The sequence below is a fragment of the Danio aesculapii genome, chromosome 24, assembly GCF_903798145.1.
Source record: "Danio aesculapii chromosome 24, fDanAes4.1, whole genome shotgun sequence".
In the NCBI taxonomy this organism is placed as follows: domain Eukaryota; kingdom Metazoa; phylum Chordata; class Actinopteri; order Cypriniformes; family Danionidae; genus Danio; species Danio aesculapii.
In genome coordinates this window covers 16,525,338-16,549,001 of record NC_079458.1, presented here as the reverse complement: position 1 = coordinate 16,549,001, position 23,664 = coordinate 16,525,338, and the positions used below count along the sequence as shown (strand labels likewise).

The following is a 23,664-nucleotide window of genomic DNA, read 5'->3' as shown; positions in this document are numbered from 1 at the left end:
GAACATAAAACAATTAAGTTGTCTATATATTTTATGTTTATACCAGCAGTAAAAGTCATTTTTGAGTGTATTGTCAATATACTGTAGCTTCAGGTGCGTTATTTGTCCTTGGCCCACCAAAAAAAGTCTCATGGTTTGTAATACTAATCTGGATGAATGAGAAAGGGTTTGTTTATATTGTGTGCTTTTGTTAATGAACACAAAAAGAGAAAGATATTTTTGATAATTAATTTTTTTTATGATTTTTTGAATGTATATGTGGTATGTACAGCTTATAAATATAATCTATTGCCTGTAAAAGAGTTTATAAGAAGGTGTGAATGTTTTGATGAATGTGCTGTTTTGAGGTTTTGAACTCATCAACTGTAAATATTTAATTTTAAGATGAGTTATTAGTGCCTTTTAATAAATCAATTAAAAAAAGAATCATTAACCCAGTGTCTCGTTTTAAATTAACGATTATTTTTACAGACACTTTTATGCTGTATGTCAAATTGTATGACATAGCAGTTAACCCTTGTGTGCTGCTGTGGATGTTTTCATCCACTGAGGTGATTTGGGGTCTTAATTTGGCCACATCTTTCTCTCTGTTTCAACAATTGAAATGATTTTTGGTGACAAATTTATTTAGACACATAATTTGGGAATATGCTTTTAAATAAAAAAAAAAAAAACTCAACAATACACTCTGGGCAAATTTACTACACTTTCATCATGTTCGTGGCTGTTTTTGCCCCATTGACTTCCATTATAATTACATTAATTACATTTTTGATTGCAAAGCCTTGACAGCATATAATCATTTTTATTATTGGTGGTTTTCTCTGTTGGGAAGAGGTAAAATGTGTTATTTTTACTGTTGATCATGAGTGACAGTGCAATAAAAGCTTCTGGCTTTTATAATGTATGAGTATAGTGTGTGTATGTGTGAGAGAGAGATCTTTGCGCTTACCTTGATATGTCTGAGAAAATCAAATAGGCACCTCAGCTCTTATAACATAGTAAACATAGTACTGTAAGTGTATTTATGCACGCAAACTAGATTTAGCTATTTTACTTAATAGAACTCCATATATAAGCCAGAATTTTTTTTTTTCACATTTTACCACGTCCCAAAAGGTAAAACCACCAACAATCAAAAAAAAAAAAAAAAAAAATCATTATAATGGAAGTCAATTGGGCTAAAACAGCCACGAACATAACAAAAGGGTAGTCAATCTGAACAACACACAAGGGTTAACCAAGAAGTAAAAACTTACTTTGCATATTTAAATATAACCGGCTCTGTGCTCAAAAAACAGTCCTAAAGTTACACTGTTTGAGGACGCTTGTTTCCACAGATAACAGAAGGTTACCAATGATCATTGACAGTGACTGAACAAGATGCACTTTTAAAAATCTTGTTTTAAAACAATCTCTGATACAAGAGGCTGAAATAAGTTTCCTTCACAGGGTGGCAGGGCGCACCCTTATGGATAGGGTGAGGAGCTCTGTCACCCAGGAGGAGCTCAGAGTAGAGCCGCTGCTCCTCCACATCGAGAGAAGTCAGCCAAGGTGGCTCGGGCATCTGTTTCCAATGCCTCCTGGATGCCTACCTAGGGAGGTATCATAGGCATGTCCCAGCAGGAGGAGGCCTCAGGGAAGACACAGCACATGCTGGAGGGACTATGTCTCTTAGCTGGCCTGAGAACGCTTCAGTATCCCCACAAGGAGCTGGAGGAAGTGTCTGGGGAGAGGGAAGTCTGGAGTTCTCTCCTGAGACTGCTCCCCCTGCGACCAGGCCCCGGAAAGAGGGGATGAAAATGAATTAAAATGTGCATTTAATTTGTAAATAGCATGATGCTCAAACTTTTAAAATAATAAAAAATATAATAATAAAATGCTGAAATACAGTTGAAGTGAATTTTAGCTAGAATTGTTAGTTTATTTACTTTTCACAATAACTATTGTTCTTAAGCAGCTTTACAAAAGCTGCACATTTACATTACAATCAATAAGGGATTAATTTTAATGTAAAAATGAGTCAACATTCCCATTCTGTACTTATTAAAATGTGTAAAATGATAAATTTATCATACATCTTATTGGCTTTATATAGGGATGCAGTAGTTTGCCCAAAATGAAAACGAGCTCACTAATTACTCACCCTTAAGTATTTATAGGCTAAACGTTAAGAGTTTTTTCTTTTGTTGAGCACAAAGGAAAATATTTTGAAGAAAGTTGAAAATCTGTAACCATTGACTTCCACTGTACAAATACTATGAAAGTCAATGGTTACAAGTTTCAGCAAGTTACCGTTGTGTCCAAAAGAAGAAACTCGGACAGGTTTGGAACCAATGATGACAGAATTTTCACTTTTGTATAAACAAACCGTTCAAGGTAAGTGGCCAAGTGAAAATAGAATTGTTTTGTATTTTGGGGCTTCAATGTATTTCTTTTAAGAGCCGTGTGAAAGTACTGTTTTAGGACATTGTTACTGTTCTAAATATAACTGATGACATTTTAATAGTATTTAGATTATGTTGCTGTTACACCGAACGACATTTTATAGTGGGAGCCCTCTAAACCACAATGTTTTGGCCCAGAGAAAAAAAAATGAAACGGCACACATTTATTCTTTGAATGCTTGGCTCATCATGTACAATGTAGCATATCTGTATTATTGTTCAACACCAGAATACATTTTTAAAAATTCACTTTTAAATACGCCTCTCCAAACATTTTAAAAGTGCATCTTGAATAATCGCGAGAGCGCGCTTGTTTATACCACGTTGACGTGCTTACGTCAGGGCTACGAGGCCGTCGTATTACGCTGGTTTACAAACCATGCTTTTAAAATGAGGGGGGGGGGGTCTGTTTTCCCAAGTATACATTTTTTTTTAATCAAACCAACATAAATTAAACAACAGAATCCCAACGAATCGTTTATTACGTTATACTTTGCTTCGTGAAACGCTTAACACTATATCTACCTAGGAAATAACTAGACATTTGTAAATGTTGACCACATCTCCCCATCTCTTCTTTGTAATGAACTCTTCCGGCGATTCGAAGTGTTCGCGGGAGGAAGTAGCTGTTGTTGTAAACCAGTGGGGAACCTTTTTTAATCAATTTAAACCTTTTTAGTTCAAACTGACTCAAATAAAACCTAGGAAATATAATTTTAGGATATAAGCCACCTCAATACTTTTGTACTGAAGTTTATACGACATATCCGTTATTTAATTTCACCAACGTCGTCTTTTAACGTTACTAGCTAGCTTAGCCTACTACTGTATGGTTACCAAATCTACCTAGAAGCAATTTAGATAGTTCCCCTAATAAGTGTCATTGTTATTAAATATTATTTTTCAAGGCCGACATTGACCGTCCTCGTATGTAAAGATGGATGTATCGACTTGTTTGAAGTCTCTGCTGTTGGCCATTCGACAGTACAGAAATAACAGAAGCGCTTTAAATGCATCACAGCTGCAAAAACACATTGAAGTGAGTGAAACCCTTTTTAAAAACTGTTTTACTGTCTGTAAACTGTTAATTTGCGTTATCATTTAGTCACCTTCCTGTTGTTTCAGCCTTATGACTTGTTTGGGGGAAGCACAAAAGTAAATATTAGGGAATGATAGTCAATGCACTCTCGTTTGTCATTTCCATACTATAGAAATAAAAGGTGACTGAAACTAATTTTTCTCTTTTAGTGTTTTGAAAAGGACATAAGCTATACCTAATATATTTTACTTGTAACGTTAATTATGCTCAAAAGAATGTGTTTTCAAACGTTTAAATTAGGGGTTTACGATATATATATATATATATATATATATATATATATATATATATATATATATATAAACCTGGCATTGCTATATTTTCATTTACTGCTAGATACACTCAGTGGCCACTTTATTAGGTACACCTTACTAGTACCGGGTTGAACGCCCTTTTACCTTCAGAACTGCCTTAATTATTTGTGACATAGATTCAACACGGTCTCCTATTCCACCACATCCCAAAAGTGGTCTTTTGGACGGACATCTGGTGACTGTGGAGGCCATTTGTTTACAGTGAACGCTTTATGACGTTGCGTTATTCCACTGAAAGTAGCCATCAGAAGATGGGTACACTGTGGTCATAAAGGGTTGAACATGGTCAGCAACAATTCTCATGTAGGTGTTGACACAATGGTCAATTGGTATTAATGGGCCCAAAGTGTGCCAAGAAAAGATACCCAACACCATTACACCACCACCACCAGCCTGAACCATTGATACAAGGCAGGATGAATCCATGCTTTCATGTTGTTGATGCCAAATTCCCACCATCCAAATGTCACAGCAGAAATCAAGACTCATCAGACCAGGCAACATTTTTCCAATCTTCTATTGTCCAATTTTGGTGAGCCTGTGTGAATTGTAGCCTCAGTTTCCTGTTCTAAGCTGACAGGAGTGGCACTCGGTGTGGTCTTCTGCTGCTGTAGCCCATCCGCCTCAAGATTCAACGTGTTGTGGGTTCAGAGATGCTCTTCTCCATACCTCAGTAGTAATGAGTGCTTATTTGAGTTACTGTTGCCTTTCTGTCAGCTCGGACCAGTCTGGCCATTCTCCTCTGATTTCTAGCATCAACAAGGCATTTGTCCCCACAGAACTGCCACTCACTGGATATTTTCTCTTTTTCGGACCATTATCTGTAAATCCTTGAGATGGTTGTGCCATGAAAATCCCAGTAGATCAGCAGTTTCTGAAATACTCAGATCAGCCCGTTTAGCACCAACAACCATGTCACGTTCAAAGTCACTTAAATCACCTTTTTTACCTATTCTGATGCTCGGTTTGAGCATTAACGAGCAGTTGGACAGGTGTAATAAAGTGGCCGGTGAGTGTACATTGCAATATAATTTAGCAGATGACTTGAATAGCTTGCAAAGAATGCATCATTTCAGATCGATTGGGATGATTCTGTAGGGGAGTCTAGCTGCATAAAATATCATCTAAATAAACAAACAAGCAAAGTTAGGTACAACAGAGAAAAAAATGCATTTGTTATTTTAAAAATTATGATTTTCTGGGGAGTCATTTACATTTAGTCATTTAGCAGATGCTTTTATCCAAAGCGACTTACAAATGAGGACAAGGAAGCAATTTAAGAGCAGCTGTGAATAAGTGTTATAGACAAGTTTCTGGTGTGTAAAGTCCAAGAAGCAAAGAATTAGTCATTTTTATTTATTTATTTTGTTTTTGATAGGAGTACAGTTAGTGGTATAGCCAGAGAGGCAGTTAAGATTAGGAAGGAAAGTGGAGACAAAAGTATTCAGAAGCAGAAATTAAAAACCCACCGTATAATAATAATAATAATAATAATAATAATAATAATAACACCGTCATTTTAATTGTGTAAATAATTATATAATGTACAATTAATCTTTAAGCTACAAACGTTAAATTTATTGTGCCCAAATGGCTTTAAATTGCTTCAAATTCTTACAGTTCTTCTTAAAAACACATGCAAATAATAAACTTTTTACTCCTAGGTTAAAATATGAAATTACACCACTATGTTGTTAACTGTAATGTCTGGTCAATTATAATACCAACTACATTGCAGATCCCTGCATGTGGCTATTACGGATTCTCACACATTGTGATATCAATGCTGAAATGATATATTGTGCAGCACTAGTTTAACTGCATTGGGCTATCAAATAAAATGTAAAAGGTATTCATATGTTTTGACAAATAAATATGCAATTTGCAATATAAAAGATACTAATTATATATAATTATGTAATAGAAATATGTCAAATATAATATATGGTGTTTATTGCATTAATTTCAAGTCACTATTTTTAGTACATATTTAATTGTAACATTTTAAATCTGTCATTTTTATATATTCTACACCTCATAGCAATAATTAAAAAAAAATCTTTGTGCAATTTTTTATTCTGTAATACAGAAGAAATTAAAACGTTTTAATTGTTAAATACCGGTACTTCAACCCAGTGTGCTCTAACAAAAGTTATAATGTAGTTAAACATCGAAACAAAGTTTAATATTTAACTGATATTTTTTGTTTATTTTTTTCATTCTGCAGGACATTTCTGGGCTGAAATGTTCTGGAGTGCTGTTCTCAGGTCAGGTGCTGCCCAGCGAGTGTCTCAGTGGACTCATGGAAGTAGCAGGAGACCCCAACACCAGTCACGCTCTGACCGGGACAATTATATCCCTGCTGGCACAATTTGGTACTAAACTCTTTAACATACTTAAGTTAAATGGCCAGCTTATAGTCACAAACACATCATTTATCAATGCATGTACATGTCTTAATGCCCCAACAGCTTCTGATGGTGAGACCAAAGAGGCTCTTCACAGCAGCTACAACTTCACTGGAACTCTAGCAGCTATAATTCACTGCAACAGAACCACACCAGAAGAGCCTCTTGTGCTGCAGGTGAGAATAAAAAAGCTTTTTAAAACTTGTCATTCATGCGTGTTGATGTGTATATTTCTATATGTGAGCATCGTTTATTTGGAGGTGTTTGATGTGACTTTGCTGTTAGGTCTGCAGTTGGTTAAATTTCTGAAATACTTTTCAAATAAGTTTCCTATGTGTAACAACATTGCATTGATTTTATCTGAAATGCTGTAAAATAGTATTATATTATTTAGGGATGCTCCAATCAGGATTACCAATTCCTTGTCATGGTGGTCGGCCAATACCGAGTACTGATTCTGATGCTTCAAGCTTTAAAATGCATAAAGCTCGATTTCCCTCTAAGTGGAGATCTCTCATTACCTAAGAGAATAAATTAAGGATGCTGCATATAATCCCTCATGTCTCTTACAGCCATTTATGTGTGAACATGTCATGTTCAGAAGCAGCTTAACAGAAAATAGATAAAACAAATAAATAATTGGTAAGAAAAATGACAAACAATGCAATTTGGAAACACTGCAAATGATTGAAGAAGAATTCAACAATGAAGAAAAACTTCATTAATAAAAGGAAACAGGCCTATAAACTACAGTTTATTACATGAAGCTTTATTATTAAATATTCATGTTAACAAATTAATTAATTTTTTTATGTATTATATCCAGCCAGGTTTTAATGAACTTGCAATATTGTCAAAAACAGAAGTTCTTATATGTAAAAAGACCTAAATATATGCTAGATAATTCAAATATTTTGCGTATCTCCAACTAATACAAAAACTTGTGATCTGTTCATGAGATCGGCATCGATGGATTTGCTCTTCAGTGTTTGAACTCTAAGCAGTGAATATTAAACCAACTAAACTGAACTTCAACACTGAAAACTGGACTAACACTGTTTCAATTTACTATAATCTTCTATGTGAAATCTACATTGTAAAAGTGCTGTGTAGAAATAAAGATGAATTGAATCGAATTGGCCAGATCAGGGAGTACCGATCGAGTCATTAAATGTGATCATATCGGCCAATACCGTTCTTCAACTGATCGATCGGAGCATCTCTAATAATATAACATGTATGAGTATGGGTCTTTTGGGTTTAGTATGCATGCTTATGAACTCATATAGGGTTGTTTTAAACACTGCATCTTAGGAAGTTAATTTTAAACCGCAGATTTAATATATCCTTATTTTAATGAAGCAGTTTTGATTCTTAAATCCCAAGATTGAGCTTTTAGTCCAGGGTTTTTAAACTGAGTGAAAATAAAAATATTTTTAAAAAGTAAAAATAACTTACAATTATTTTTTTAAGTATTGAATTGCTAAAAATAATAATTATAGTAATTAGTGGTGGGGTGGTTCACAATATCTTTGTTTCACAGTTCCGTGGTCATGGTTTTTGGTTAGATTCAGTTTACAGTTTAAAAATAAAAACCAGATTGTAACACTTGTGTACTATTGGGGTGTCCAAACTCGGTCCTGGAGGGCCGGTGTTCTGGAGAGTTCCAACCCTAATCAAACACACCTAATCCAGCTAATCAAGGCTGTCTAGAAACATCCTTGCTGGTGTGCAAGTTGGAGCTAAACTCTATCTACAGGACACCGGCCTTCAGGACAGAGTTTGGACAACCCTGATTTAGAAACACCATACATCAGCATAAAATACAATTTTTTTTTATTTTTATATAGTATTTTTGTTATGCTCAAGGCCATGTGTTCTAATTTCAGCCTTAAATTTTTAATTGAGTATTTTGTTGTTGATTAATGGCATTGACCACAGTGCCTTAATTTTAGCTACAAACTTTTGTCTTTTGACAGTTGGTTTTTAAATGAATTCCAAATTGTTATAAATGAATCATAAAACGTTAATTGTAAAATATACTGTTTATTATCATTGTTTTATTCTAAAATGTTGATTATTAAATATATTGTAATTTATTCTTTGGGGGTTTTTTTTGTTTATTTTTATTCACTATAATGTTGTTTGTTTTTCATATGTTGGATTTACATCTATGTTGTATTACATTTATATTTCCGTTGTAAACATCACAAATGCTTTGACAATAAATATGTAACATTAAGCTAATTTAATATAATTCAATGGCTGCAATGGTGCAGTTGGTAGGGCTGTCGCCTCACAGCAAGAAGGTAGCTGGGTCAGTTGGAATTTCTTTCAAAGACATACGCTATAGGTCAATTGAGTAAGCTAAATTGTCTGTGGTGTATGTGTGTATGAAAAGTGTTTAAATGTTTCCCAGTGATGGGTTGCAGCTGGAAGGGCATCCACTGCGTAAAACATATGCTGGATAAGTTGGCGGTTCATTCCGCTGTGGCGACCTCGGATTAATAAAGGGACTAAGCCGAAAAGAAAATGAATCATTTAATTTAATTTACTTAATTTAATTTAGTGAGTGAACATTTGTTTATCAAATTTATCAAAAATTATCTAAATTATCAAATAAATGTTTAAATGAATAAATCCTGCATAATAATGAGTAAAAATGCAATAATGTAATTTCACAGAATTTAAAAACTTCCTAGAAAATATTTAGAACCTATATACGAGTATTAGACGTGAGTCTTTATACAAGAAACTAAATTATATAAAAACATTTTCTGAAGGGGTTACCTTACATGATGGTAATCATATATGATGATATATTCATGGCATCTAAAAGATTACAAAAAAAATCTTACTTTTTGGCAAGAGGCTTTGTGTCTTGATATTTTTACAAGAAACAGTCTCGTATTCAAAAGCTGTCCAGTTTATCAGAAGATTAAACCAGTTTTGATGCTCTTTTAGTGTGTGAGAGATCACTGTTTAAAGTGTAAAATCAGTGTCATGTAGCATCACATTTACAAGGCAAATCTATAAGTTCTGCAGCTCTTTAGCTCAATAGAGAACTTTGTAGAAAGTTAGTGAGGATGTCATAATCCTTTAATTTACTTCTATAATCTTTATATTTAATGTATTTGAAGTTATTAAAATCTACTTGTGGATGTGGTCGTGTGTATAATATTTCTAATGGTCTCCACAGTGCCTCAATGTCCTGCAGCGACTGACTTACAACGTGAGGACTCTGCATTGCGCCTCTCACATCCACGAACTCATCAGCTTCTTAATGCAACACGTGTAAGAGCCACAGCATTCACTCTTTTTTGCAGATGTTTGTATGAAGTAGATGAATCAGGCACTTTTTAGTGCAGCAGACTTCATATTGATAGTGTAGAATATTAATCTAAAATTTGGGGTTGAAAGGATGCAGTTAATTGATCAGAATAGAGAGTAGAACAGTTATAATTGTACAACACTGTTCTGATTCAAGCAAATATATTCTTCAAATACTTTGTGTTTTGGGTGCTAATGATGAAAAGAAATTCAACATTGCTATCACAAGAATAATGTTACAACATATTTTATATTTGTATAATAATAACTTCAATATAATATTACGGTTTTATTCCTGTATTTTTGATCAAATAAACAGCATTTGAAGCTTTTCAAAAATATCTTAACTGCCGTTGAGATAATAGCAAATACATAGTTTTCAGTCTATTAGACATCATACAGAACCCATATTACTGTAAGTGTTCTTTGTGTATGCACTCTTTCTTCTATAATAGCCAATGACCGACAAAAGAAGAAATCCTTTCACAAACAGTCTACCAGTAGTGACGACAACAGTATACGATTTACTTTACGCTTGTATTTTTGGAGTATCATGGTGTTTTAAGAAAGCGTGTGAATTAATACTGAAACTGGATGTTAATTTGTACACAAAACTGTTCTGTGGTGTCTCGTCAGAGAAACGCTTTTAGGTATCGCAGAGGAAGTGAGGGTTGTGTGTGGGGGAGTGGAAAACCACAAGGAAACTTGTTCTGTACTTTTAATAAAAAGAGGGCTAATAGCTGTCAATTAAAATACAAAATGTTATTGTGCATGAAAAAATTCAAGTAATTTCATCCTTTTGTAATTACTGAAAAAGTGTTTTAACAAATATTGAATGCTTATGTTTGTCTTCAGGCAGTCCAGTAATGATGACATTGTAAAGGCCTGTCTGGGCCTAATGGCCAACCTCTGTCGACATGACGTAACAGTGCAGACACACATCAAATCACAGGTGAAAAACAACATCAGCTCTTATTCACACACTCTCAATGTGAACTTTTAGAAATTCTGATGATTAATATTATCCTTTTTTTGCAGAGTAATGTGAAGGCTTTCTACAGAGCTTTGATTAATTTCCTGGGTCATAACTGTCTGACTGTTGTCGTCTTTGCGCTGTCCATTTTATCAAGTTTGACTCTTAACGAAGAGGTTGGGCAGAAGGTAAGGCAAGATGCTTATTTGTAGGTTGTTTAACTTTGTATCTTTTTGTCATCTGGTCCTGTGGCTGGAAACATTAGGTGGCCCCTGTTGTTGTTTCCATGTGTGGTATTGAGGTTGTATCTCTGTTTTTGCAGCTCTTTAATGCAAAGAACATTCATCAGACTTTCCAGCTAATTTTTAATATCACGGTCAACGGAGATGGCACGTTAACCAGGAATTATGCTGTGGACTTGTTAGTGGATCTCCTGAAGAACCCCAAAATTGCTGATTACTTGACTAAGTATGTTTGTGAGAGTTTTTGTTTTTGTTTGAAATGTATTTCTTATTTCGGAAACTAATTTGTGTCTTTCTCAACGCTAGGTATAAACACCTCTCGGTTTGTCTGTCTGAGGTTCTTGGGCTGTTGCACAGCAAAGATCCTGATACTGCATCAAAGGTAAAATGCATAATAAAGTTTGTAGAAATAATAAATACATTTGTAGGCAATATTAATGTAGTTTGTACAATAGCTTTTGTACATACAAGAGTCAATTAGGAGCTCTTAGCTGTCACTTGATGTTTACTAAACTACATTGCAGTTAAATCCTAATCTAATCACTACAAACTATGTTGGAAAGGTCTAACTCAGGGGTATCCAAACTCAGTGCTGGAGGGCCAGTGTCCTGCATAGTTTAGCTCCAACTTCTTTCAACACACCTCCCTGGAAGTTTCTGGTATATCTAGAAAGAGCTTGGTTAGCTGGTTCAGGTGGGTCTAATTGGGATTGGAACTAAAATGTGCAGGACACAGGCCCTCCAGCACCGAATTTGGACACCCCTGGTCTAACTCTTCTCAATACATATTTTACCGGTGTCTTTTGTCTTTAGGAAGAGTAATAGATCAAAATACGTTTACTGTCATAATTCAACCTGTGAGACCATCTGTGGTTACATATTTAAACCTTATTGTTATAGTCTAAACATAAAGCAATCATGACAAACTATGTATCAATTAAAAGCTTAACATTTCTAGTTTTCAAGTCTGTGACTGATTTTTGATAGATATTACTAAGCAACAGTTATTTATTAATTTGCAACAAGGATGCTAACCAGAGTTGTAAAACATTACTTTGCTACAGCAATCCATATGTAAAACAATTTTTAAAATGTTTTTTAGAGGTAAAATTCAAACCTAATATCATCAGACCGCCCATACTATAGATTTTTATGCCTGCTTTACAAATATTGTCTCAAATGTGAAAGAAAAAATGCTTCACATTCTTCAAAACACAACACAGAAACAGGAGTACCCTCATACAGTCACCAATAAAAACTGTGTCATTTTTGAGATATCAACTTCAAATTTGGAATATTTAGCTTTGATTTTCTTTCAATTTGGGGCTAAAACTGTTTTTGTGAAAATGCATATGTAATATAATAAACTATACAATTACTGTTTTATTACTTTCATAAACTTAAAGGCACATGACTTATTAATCGTTTTTCACTTCATCAACTCCAACAAGTTTCTTTTTTAAAATTAGACCAAGCTTAAATCTTTGCACCAAAGCACTGATGATTGAAATCATTTAAATGGTCATGTTCAAGTGGGGGAGACAGCTATAGGGTTAACTGTAATCTAAAATGGTGCAGATGCTCATAAGTTGTTGCCTGTGCAGGTTATGGAGCTGCTGGTGTCTCTGTGCTCAGTTCCTGTTTTGCGTAAACTGGTCTGCGAGACTGTGCTGCGACCTCCAGCCCCACGACTGCAGCCTGGAACTAGAAAAGGTGTTCAGGCTCGAGGGTCTGAGCCAAGTTTAGCACTCGTTCACTGGGTCACATCACCTCTGGATGGTCCGGAGCAGTGCTACATGCAGGCTCTGTCCCTGCTAGCTGAGCTGTTTGAAGTATGCCAGCATTTCACTTTAGTCTGTTTAAATAGTGCTTCTTCTAAATTACTGTTTTTCTAAAAGAACCTGACAAAAAATAATGACAAGAAATGTTTTACGTGGAAGAAAAATTTTATACAATTTCTGAAAAAATGTATATTTTTCATATTATGACCAATGGCTGGAAATGGTATTAGAAGGTAAAAATATTTGTATGTTAAAATAGTATTAAAATAATTAAATTTTATGCAATTCATAGTTAAATTACATGTAAAATTACTTGAATGTTAAATTAGACGTTAAATTAGATTAGATTTAATAGATAGATACAGATTACTAACACCACCACTTTAATGTGTTCGTATCCACTTTTACTACTTCATTATTGCTATCAGATTTGATTTGATTTATTCATTTCGAACAGAATATCATACACTTAAGCATAATCTATACAAAATGCATTTCATCAGGATCAACAAAATGTTTACTTGTACGTATAACTTAACCTAACTCTAAACCTAACCTACTTAAAATAACAAACAAGTTTAGTCAGTTCGAAATGAAGCGGGATGAAGCACAAGCCCATTTATAATCATAGTCATTATATTACTTATATGCAAGATTTTTTATATGGATTTATTGTTTTAAGTTAGTGTTTTTTATCATTTTAGTGTATATTAGATGGACATGCACAATTGTATGTCAGATTGAACCAGTACCAACAATAAAAGAAAACATTAAGCAAGTAAATTAAGTAAAAATGGAATCAATAGAGCATACACTGATAGTAGTTTGAATAGATCAATTTTAGTTAATAGTTTTAATAACAATTGGGTTATTTATTGTGTAATATTTAATAGAATTATTTGTGTTATATAATATAACAAATGATTTTAATAATGCTGCATAATCTAAATAAGAATTGTTTTTGCAATATCTGACAATGACTGTAATATTTGTTTGTGATCAATTAGGAATACATGTAAAATGCTATCATCTCAACGCTGTTATCATGTGACTTTAAATTGATCATTTTCTTTTTGTGTTGTTCCAGGAGGCGATTGGTTCCTCTCTGTGCAGCTCAGCGCAGTCATTCGTGGAGCTGCTTCTGCAGGAGGTGTTGGTTTTGCTGCAGTCTCCAGACTCCACAGAAGGAGACCAGCTGCTTAAAAAACACTGTCTACGAGCAGGCCGTGTCGTTGACTTTCTGCTTGATATCCTCACTTGTTATGCACACTTTACAGGATAATCAGTATGGGATGGCTATTGTTATAATCTAGAAAGCACAGTAGCTGTGGGATATACACAGCTTATATTGTCATTTGATTTATTAGGTTTGGGTTTTGAGAAAAATGGTAATTTTAGTTTTTTCTTTAAACATTTCTTCAAGAATTCTAATAAAAATAGCAATTTAGAGCATTTTTTTTAAACCAGAAAATGACAGTTGACAACAATAGCAAATATTTTTTTGTTGTTATCATTGAAAATCTGCTTCATTCTGCCAAATTATTATAAATACATTTAACCAAATATGTGACCCTGAACCACAAAATCAGTCATAAGTGTAAAATCACCCAAAAGCTGAATAAAGTAGCATTTTATTGATTTATGGTTTGTTGGGATGCGATAATATTTGGTTGAGAAATATGTTTGAACATTTGGCTATTTCTGTAAATGAAGAGTTCAGATGCAAAATCCTCCAAAATCCTCCATTTTTTTTTCTCAGGCTCCTGTGTGTATGCCCAATAATTTCCCTTTTATTGCAAAGAGTTGCTTCTTGTCATTGCCTTCAAGGTGATATAATTTACATAATCACAGGAGGCTGAGAAAAATGCTCATTGTAATAGCAAATGTCAGACGGCACTTATAACGGCCCTTACAAATATACCAGTGCAACTTTTGTGGTCCAGGGTCACATATTGATTTCTTAGAAATTTTTCTCCTCTCAGTTAGAATATTGGTATTGTGTTGACTAATACTATAATATAAATAATATCAATTGATATAAATATCTGAAAACATGCCATCTGTTTTTGTTATTTTATTAAATGAACTTGACAATTTTTGTTTTATTTTTGACAGAAATGTCATCAGTCTACAGAATAAAATCAAAATTACAAACAAATATTTTACTGAAACATATTAATAAATATTAACTGGTCTTTAATTAATTTCTTACCTGCATATTGATGAAACATGCTTAAAAAATGCCAGAAATTAATTGAATTAGATGTTTTTTTAAATTAAATTAGATTTATATTTAGGCTTTTATGAGACTTCTATACAAAGACATTAGAGTGATGCTAATTTAGTGACCAGGATGTCCAAAAATGTGCTCTTAGGATAGAAAATCTGCAATCATTAAGCTTAAATTGTCAATTTGGGAAACACAATTAGTCTGGCTTAAATATGAGCTGACCAGTAGTTTTCTAGCTGTGTTGAAGTGTCTGATCCTTGACTGTTTCACTGCTTTGTGGCGATGATGCTCTGAGGATGCTGGTGTCTCAGCGGCTCGGCCCTGAGGTGTGTGTCTCGCAGGTGGAGCTTCTGCTTTCCTGCAGTCAAGACCTCACCGGATCCACCTGCTCCACCTCCAGCTACCAGCTCAGGTAAGCAAATCTGTTACACTTCTATTCAATTTCTTTATTTTAATATATATATATAGTTTCTTTATTTAACCAGACAAAAACCCATTGAGATCAAGATCTCATTTACAGAGTGGCCTGGCCAAGAGGTCTGCATATATATATATATATATATATATATATATATATATATATATATATATATATATATATATATGCAGTTCACTTGCGCTTTGGCACAGTACGCTTGTAGTGAGTGCAAAGTGCGCCTAAGCCCGAAACTGGAGGCGCAACTTCACTTTTAGGGGACTGTTTCATATGGATTTTTTAACCATTCTTACTGTTCAATGAACGCAAACTGTTGTAGGTTATTAAAGATGCAAACCCCTCACTGCACGTCGCTGCATCTTCAGCAAACCTCCTAATACCCCCAGCACGATGACTTTTATGATAATTTATGAGCGTCAAAAGTGGTGTATCTATTCGGCGAAATGTTTGACTGCATGTCACTGCATCCCAAACGACCAAAAATAATACATAATGATATAAATAAAGCAATCTTCACTGTGCTAAGCGAGAGCGCTTCTCTTCCTGTTAAACTGAAATCGCATCATCGATGATGTAAGCATGCATCCAGTAGGTAAAGATGCAATGTGAGTGCAGGCCGAGGGGGAGAGGGGATGGGGGACAATCGTGCTTTGGCACAGTTCTAGGCAACTGTACCTAATGTGAGTGTGCCCTGAGAGTCCTTCAGATGCTTTTGGCAAATTCCAGGCTACCATACAGACCTGATTGGTCGATTGCTGCACAGAAGGTTGTCCTCCTGTAAGGTTCTCATAACTCCACAGAAGAACACTAGAGCTCAGACGGAGTGACCATTGGGTTATTGATCACCTCCCTGACATAGGCCCTTCTTCCCCGATCTTCCTTCTCTCCAGGAAGAGTCCTGGTGGTTCCAAACATCTTCCACTTATGGATGATGGACGCCACTGTGCTCATTGGAACTTTCAGAGCAGCAGAAATTTTTCTGTAACCTTCCCCAGCCTTGTGCCTTGAGACAATCCTGTCTCGGAAGTCTACAGACAATTCCTTTGTCTTCATGCTTGGTTTGTGCTTTAACATGCACTGTCAACCCTGGGACCTTATATAGACAGGTGTATGCTTTTTCAAATCATGTCCAATCAGCTGAATTTACCACTGGTGAACTCCAATTAAGCTGCTGAAGCATGTCAAGAATGATCAGTGGAAACAGAATGTACCTGAGCTCCATTTAGAGCTTCACGGCAAAGGCTGTGAATACTTATGCACATGTGATTTTTCAGGTTTTTTATTTTCAATACATTTTCAACAATTTCAAAAAATCTTTTTTCACATTGTCATTATTATGGGGTATTGTGTGTAGAATTTTGAGGAAATAAATAAATTTAATCCATTTTGGAATAAGACTGTAACATAAAAAAAATATTGAAAAGTTAAGCGCTATGAATACTTTCTGGATGCTCTGTAGAATATTTCAAAGGTTGTAATGGGTCTTTTAGATAACTAAAAGAACAACTGATTAAAGTTGACTGACATGTTACCCAAAAAATAAAAACAAATAAATTCAACTTTAATTCATTTAATTATTTAAATATAATTATATATTTTTATTATATTTTTTATTATTATATTTATTATATTTTTTAATTTAAATTTAAAAAATGCACAGCTCACAATTAAATTAGTAAAACTTTAAGATTAAAATGCAAATGACATTTACAAAAAAAATTAAATAAAAACTCTTTTTAGTAATCTACAGTAGCATTACTAAGCTTTGAAATATTTTTCTATTGTTCAGTGAACATACTGCTGGTGTCGTGGCTTTTTAAAGTTGTCTGTTTGTGCATCTGCAGTCAGCTGTGTGCTGAGGTGGTGTTAAAAACTCTAGAGCTGATGAGCCATCTCAGACAGACCATGCCAGACATGGAGACATCCTTCTACAGGATCCTACAGGTACAAGACCTACGCTGCACTTCCTCACAGTTTCCGATCAATCTGTTTATAACTGTTTTAACAAGACCACTGTTCCGTTGCTTCTAGGACCAGCGCATGGTGACTCCTCTGTCTTTGGCTCTGACCTCTAACTGCAGAGAACATGTTCAGATAGCACTTCGCATATTATTTGAAGCGGCCCCTCTGCCTGACTTCCCTTCTGTCATGTGAGTCGAAACACTTTGCCATTGTGTGAACTTCTACTTGCAGGTGTCAAAAACTTTGTTAAAGTGCATTGTTGTATATATAAAGCACAAAATAGTGTGAAATAGTAGTTTCATTTTAATGTGGCACATTTGGTTTATTATTGATTAGGATTAAAACTTTATTTGCTGTTAAAGGCATAGTTCACCCCAAAAATTACTGTTAATTTTAATTTTTTTTTAGCTGATACTGTGTGGTGTTTGGTAATTCTTAAAGTGCAAGTCATTTCCTATTGGCTCTTTTATCATTAAAGGAATACATACAGGCAAAACAAATGAAAGCTTATGCCTCCTGATGATACATTGTGGTCTTATGAAGTAAAACACTTGGTCTGTGCAAGAAACTGAACAGTCTGTCACCTTTAATACAGTCACCACAGTCTGAGGGCAGTCTTCCAGTAGCATAATGACTTGTTTCAAACATTGTGAATCTTAGCCTGAATTAAAAGCAATTTTTTCATCATATAAATGGCAGATGCCTTTAGATGCAAGTTGCAGGGGAGATCAAAATTAAGGAACGACATAAATTATAGAAGATATAAATGATCAAGAATATTGTTTATTTCCCAGCAGTCCAAAGATTTTTAGGGAATGCGCAGGTCCTGGTTTGAATGACTTCAGTACATCTGTTAAGGATATCACTGGTTTGCTAGATACAAGTGCTGTGATCTTTATTAGCTCAATCATGTAGCTTTATCTCAACTTCCTGCTATAGAAAATGTATTTTAAACCACAGGTGCCAAACTGCAAGTTCCTGGAAACTCAGTTCTGCACTGTTTAACTTAAACTCTGATTAACTGATCAGTCCTTCAGGCTTTTAATGGAACCTACAAATATAGCTGTGGTCATACTGTACTTTTCACCCCATAGATTCATATGCATGTGAATGCAGCAGACTGGAAACGCAAGCTCCTGCGAAAGGTTTTAAAGTTTGCTGCATTTGCAGTACGATGGAATTTCACATGCTTAAACTCTAGTGCAACTGTGGCATAAGTGTGTTGAAGCAGGGTTGGAACTAAACTCTGCAGAGCTCAGAGCTCAGTTTGACATCTGTGTCTTTAATGTACTCCGTTATACAATTTGGACTCATTCTTTCCCCAGTTTGAACAGAAATGTTTTCCATTAGCCCCAAATTAATTAAGCATGCTTTCATCACAACTGAAATATGAAAAAAATCTGAAAGTGTGCTTTAGTTTTGGTCAGTTCAAATATCAAATGTTTTGTTTTATATACAATTGAAGTCAGAATTATTAGCTCCCCTCAATTATTAGCCTCTGTTTATTTTTTCCCCATTTTTTCAACACGTTTCTAAACATAATAGTTTTAATAACTCATTTCTAATAACTGATTTAATAATTCTGACCTCAACTGTATAATGTTTAGAAGACTTTATTTAACTCATGTTTAAAATTGCTCTTTTACCCATTTTATGGTTACTTCAAATAGGGCTAAGCAGTGGCCTAAAACTTTAGAAAACTGGAGGTTAGTCTCTTATTCCAGTGAAGATTCCAGTGAGTGTGTACTGTTAGGTTGGATCAATAAATAGATGCAAGAATGCCATAGTAAACCTCCAGAAGCATTTAGCAACCTTCATTAATGTAGATGTGTCATCTTAGTATTGACTATACGAAGTTACAGGATAAAACCACTTGAAGACTTTATGAAACTTCACCTTGTAACAGCCTGGCATTGTGGTTTTTTGCATGTACATGCATTTTGTTTTCTTTGGAAAATCTATACATTTTCTTTAGCCATCGAATTGTTAACTAGCTATCAAAGTTGGGTTTGGTAAGCAGAAATTAAAGTGTTTTAAAATGTTTCTTATGCTCACCAAGACAACAGTTATTTGATCTGAATTTGTATTTTAATCTAAATATTTTCTTGGATGGAAAAGCTGAATTTTAAACATCTTTTGTTGCATTTGTAATCATCGCTTGATCCTCCAGAAATTGTTGAGTCTATTTACTTGTGTAAATTTGTGTAAATTTATATTTCTTTTAGTTTTTTAAATTAATTTCAGCAATAATATCGATTTAATATAAAAGTGATTTGACTTTGATTTGTAAATAAATCCAATGAACAAAGTCAGCTTTATTGTCATTTCACCCACATGTACAGGACATACAGAGAATAAAAATTTCATTTCTCTCAGACCCTAAATGCCTAACCTATAATATTAATACAAAAAAGTAGAAATTTAAAAAGTAATTACAATAAGTACAATTGCACATATAATGTAATCTAAAAATATAAGCAAAAAATACAAATTTGTAAACAATACAATTACACTTAAGGGCATATGGCAAAGAGTGCAAACCAGAATTAGGAGATGCAAAACAGTATATAGTGCGTATACAGTATATGTAAAGTAATACAATACATTTTGTAAATTAATATTTTCTGTCGTTTAGTAGATCAGTTATATGAGAGACTTGCTTTGCTTACCAAATAAGTGAATCTAAATGGATTTGCATTGTAAACATTAAATAAAAGTTAAAAGCTATTTATTTTTATTTCATATATTACGTTTTTAAGTACTCCAAAAATAATTCTGCATAAATCCACAGATAATATATTTTTTTTTTTACCAAATTCTCTGCAGAAATAGCAAAAAATGTCAGCAGATTCTGTCTGGCCCTAGTTATCAGTAATAAAAAACACCAAAAAAATCTACATTTATTTAAAATATAAAATCTTTTAAACTTAAATTATAAATCTCTTTTCTGTTACTTGAATTTCAAAGTATTCTAGCTGAACAAAACATTAATGCTTCAAAAAAAAAATAATAATAATGACCACAATATTTTGAATAGTTTTGCTAGCTTTGATGCTAAATGTTGGAAATGAAATCTTCCTCTCTGGTTCTTCTTTTAAAGTCTGGGTGACAGTATTGCTGCCAATAACGCTTATCGTCAGAGGGACGGCGGGCTGTCCATCAGGAGCAGCTCTGCTAGTGAAGACGCATCCTTCATTAGCAAGAGTTTTCCTATGATGCACACCGAACCCTCTGGTTCTGCCTCCCACAGCATCGACAGCCTCATCGAGAAGCTTCAGAACGGCGTGGAGGTGACTTTATTTTTTACTCCGCTTGAGACCACAATGTTTGCAAATGTTCCTATGTGGGTTTAGTTGCATGTAATCACAAACTGGCAATAGACATATGCCCACAAAACCATGGTAAACAGCAAACAACATTGAATCAAACGGATATTGTTTCTAATGTTGTAGTCTTGCAGTTACAGGAGAAAGTTAAAGATGTGCACATGTCAGAGATCATTGATGTATATGAGCAGAAGCTGTCTGCCTTAGCGGTGAGTGATTAATCACATCTTCCAGTGTATTTATGTACCATACGCATGCATGCATGCATTTGAAATTATGTTTACTCCTGTGTACGTAGAGTAAAGAAAGCCGTCTGCAGGACCTTTTGGAGGCCAAAGCGCTCGCTCTGTCACAGGCAGACCGGCTCATTGCTCAATACCGCTGTCAGAGAGCTCAGGCGGAAGCTGAGGTTACACACAGACATGCTTTTTTTCCTATCTGTAGCATTAAAGTTGACCACTTCAACAACAACACTATTTTTGTACATGCAAGGTCTCTACTTCTCAATTTTAGGCACGTAAACTGGCATCGCTGCTGAAAGACACAGAGCGGAGGAAAGAGGATCTGCAGGCCGAGTTGAACGATCAGCTGCTGGAGGTTGAGAGACTGAAGTCTGACAGCCAGCAGCTCCTGCAACACAATAGCCGTTTGCAGGCAGTTGCTGACCAGCATCAGGAGCTCAAGGGTACCTATAACCAGCTGCTCAGTAGGTCGGTGTCTCACACACTCGTATTCAATGTCTGAGTCCTCCAGAAATGGATCTGTCAAATGTTTTGTTACTGATAAGCAACTTTTTCCTTTTAGGTATGACAAGAGTGAAGGGACACTGAAGGAACTGCAGGCTGCTCATATCTCTATTACCCAGCAGGCAGAGGGTCTGAGAAAGACCAATGAGGGATTAAGACTCCAACAGGAGCGGTCAGTGTTTTAAATAGAACCACAATCACAATCACAACCACAATCACACCACCTCCAGTGCGTGGCATCCAGATGTGACGGCAGCCACAGGACTATGGTGCCAGTGCACCTACCACACACTATCTATTGGTGGGGTGAAGAGATAGTGATAGAGCCAGTTCGGTGGAGGGGGATGATTGGTAGGCCATGGGTAAGGGCTAATGGAGGCAATTTGGCCAGGACACTGGGGGTTACACCCCTACTCTTTACGAGAAGTGCTATGGGATTTTTAATGACCACAGAGAGTTAGGACCTCAGCTTAACATCTTATTCGAAAGATGGCGCCCACTGACAATATAGTGTTTTCCTTTCACTTTACTAGGTCATTCAGACCACAGGTTGAGCGCCCCCTGCTGGCCTCACTAACACCACTTGCAGAAGCAAACTAGTTTTCCCATGTGGTCTCCCATCCCATACAAGCCCTGCTTAGCTTCAGTGAGTAACCGGTCTTGGGCTGCAGGGTGATATGTTATTATTGGTGGTATAATAATAATAATAATAATAATTATAATTATTATTATTATAAACAAAACATTAATAACAATAATCCAATTAATAACAGTATTATTAAAGTTATTTTATTTACACGCCACCCTTAAATGAAGGAACAATAGAATTATAATGTCAATTTATCTTATCAGTAATAATATTTATAATAATAATAATAATAATAATAATGATAGTTATTATTATACTAAGATGTTGGGATATGCATATCACCACCATTGTACAAATGTCAAAATGACATTAATAATATTATTGTTATAAATTATTGTTGTTATTGAAGTACAACACAACCATATTATTGAGGAGAACTATAATTATAGTTTTTATTTTTATTATTATTATTATGATTTTGCATTAGGCTATTCTTCAATTAGTCAAAATAGCTTTTGTGTTGTAGTGCAAAATATATTCATCAAACAAATGTTATTTATAACTTCATTATTGTTCCCACTATAGTAATTAACTGGTGATGTAAAGTTAATCATTTGTAAGACTGTGATGTCTGTTTAGGACTCTTGCTGAGTTGGCAGAAAAAGAACAGCATATAAAGGACCTAAAAGCGGATGTGCTGGAAAAAGACAGCAATATTACAGGTGAGGAAAAATGCAACAGTGGAATAAAATAGAGCATCGTTTGATTCATGGATTTTCTGGTTCAGTTTTATTTAATTTTCACTCCAAAGTATCTTGCTGTACTAAACAGGTCTTCAGAATGAGCTGAGGAGACAAGAAGAGCAGATCAAGGAGATGGAGGAGAATATTTCCATCCTCAGGAAAGAGCTCAATAAGACCGAGCAAGCCAGAAAGGACACCAGCATCAAGGTGCCGTCAACACTCATTCAAACCTACCACCAGTCAAGCTCAAATCATGTGCATCATTATTCAAAAAATACATACATAATTTAGCTGTACATGCTTTCTCCCTACAATATGAATATTCAGACAGGCCTTCCAATGACCATGTGTGTCGTATTCATGTTTCAGGCTTCATCTCTGGAGCTGCAGAAATCCCAGCTAGAGGCCAAACTGGAGAAGATAGAGGAAGAACTGGGCAAACACACTCAAATGATCGCCATGATTCACAGTCTCAGCAGCGGCAAACTCAAAGGCGATGTCACTGCCAACCTTTCTCTGTGACATGCTTTTAAATCATGAAATACTCCACATGCTCAATGAAATGAACATAATTTATTATATCTGTATGTTTTGTCACTGTTCTTCTGTACACTTTCTTATATATGGCTACGAATGAATGATTAAATATCTGTCAAACATAGAATATTAATGTCACGTTTTTGTTTACTTCCATATCTGATGCTTTCAGATTGAAATGACATTTTTTAATTACATGATGTGTCCACCAGAGGGCACCATACAACTATTTGAACTTTTTCCTTTTTATTTTTCAATAAACAAGAACGTTTTCATATTTTAACTTCATAAAAATATCTTCTTCATTGTCTGATGCAGATCATCATAGAATGTCAGAGATGTCCTGACCAACTCGTCCTCACTTTCTGAAGACATTGGTTAGAGACACACCTGGATAAATGGTGAGGTACAGTTGAACATGCTTTCAGTTCCACGATGATAAGGCTAGTTAAAGTAGTTAAAGGTATATGACTTCATTGTTTAAAGGAAAGCTTTAGGGCAG

General features: G+C 34.9%; 1 protein-coding gene across 1 annotated transcript; it reads left to right on the top strand.

The window, feature by feature from the left end:
* Positions 1–3,065: 3,065 nt before the first annotated feature.
* On the top strand, positions 3,066–23,445 carry cip2a (cellular inhibitor of PP2A). The gene is made up of 21 exons (XM_056451055.1): positions 3,066–3,486; positions 6,088–6,235; positions 6,332–6,444; positions 9,468–9,562; positions 10,454–10,550; positions 10,637–10,759; positions 10,894–11,039; positions 11,120–11,195; positions 12,417–12,644; positions 13,681–13,840; positions 15,094–15,235; positions 17,104–17,203; positions 17,291–17,409; positions 20,322–20,511; positions 20,682–20,756; positions 20,846–20,956; positions 21,061–21,257; positions 21,352–21,465; positions 22,522–22,604; positions 22,714–22,832; positions 22,995–23,445. Exons 1-21 carry the CDS (start codon positions 3,385–3,387, stop codon positions 23,145–23,147), a joined length of 2,691 nt encoding a protein of 896 aa, XP_056307030.1. The 5' UTR covers positions 3,066–3,384; the 3' UTR covers positions 23,148–23,445.
* The last annotated feature ends 219 nt before the right edge of the window (positions 23,446–23,664 follow it).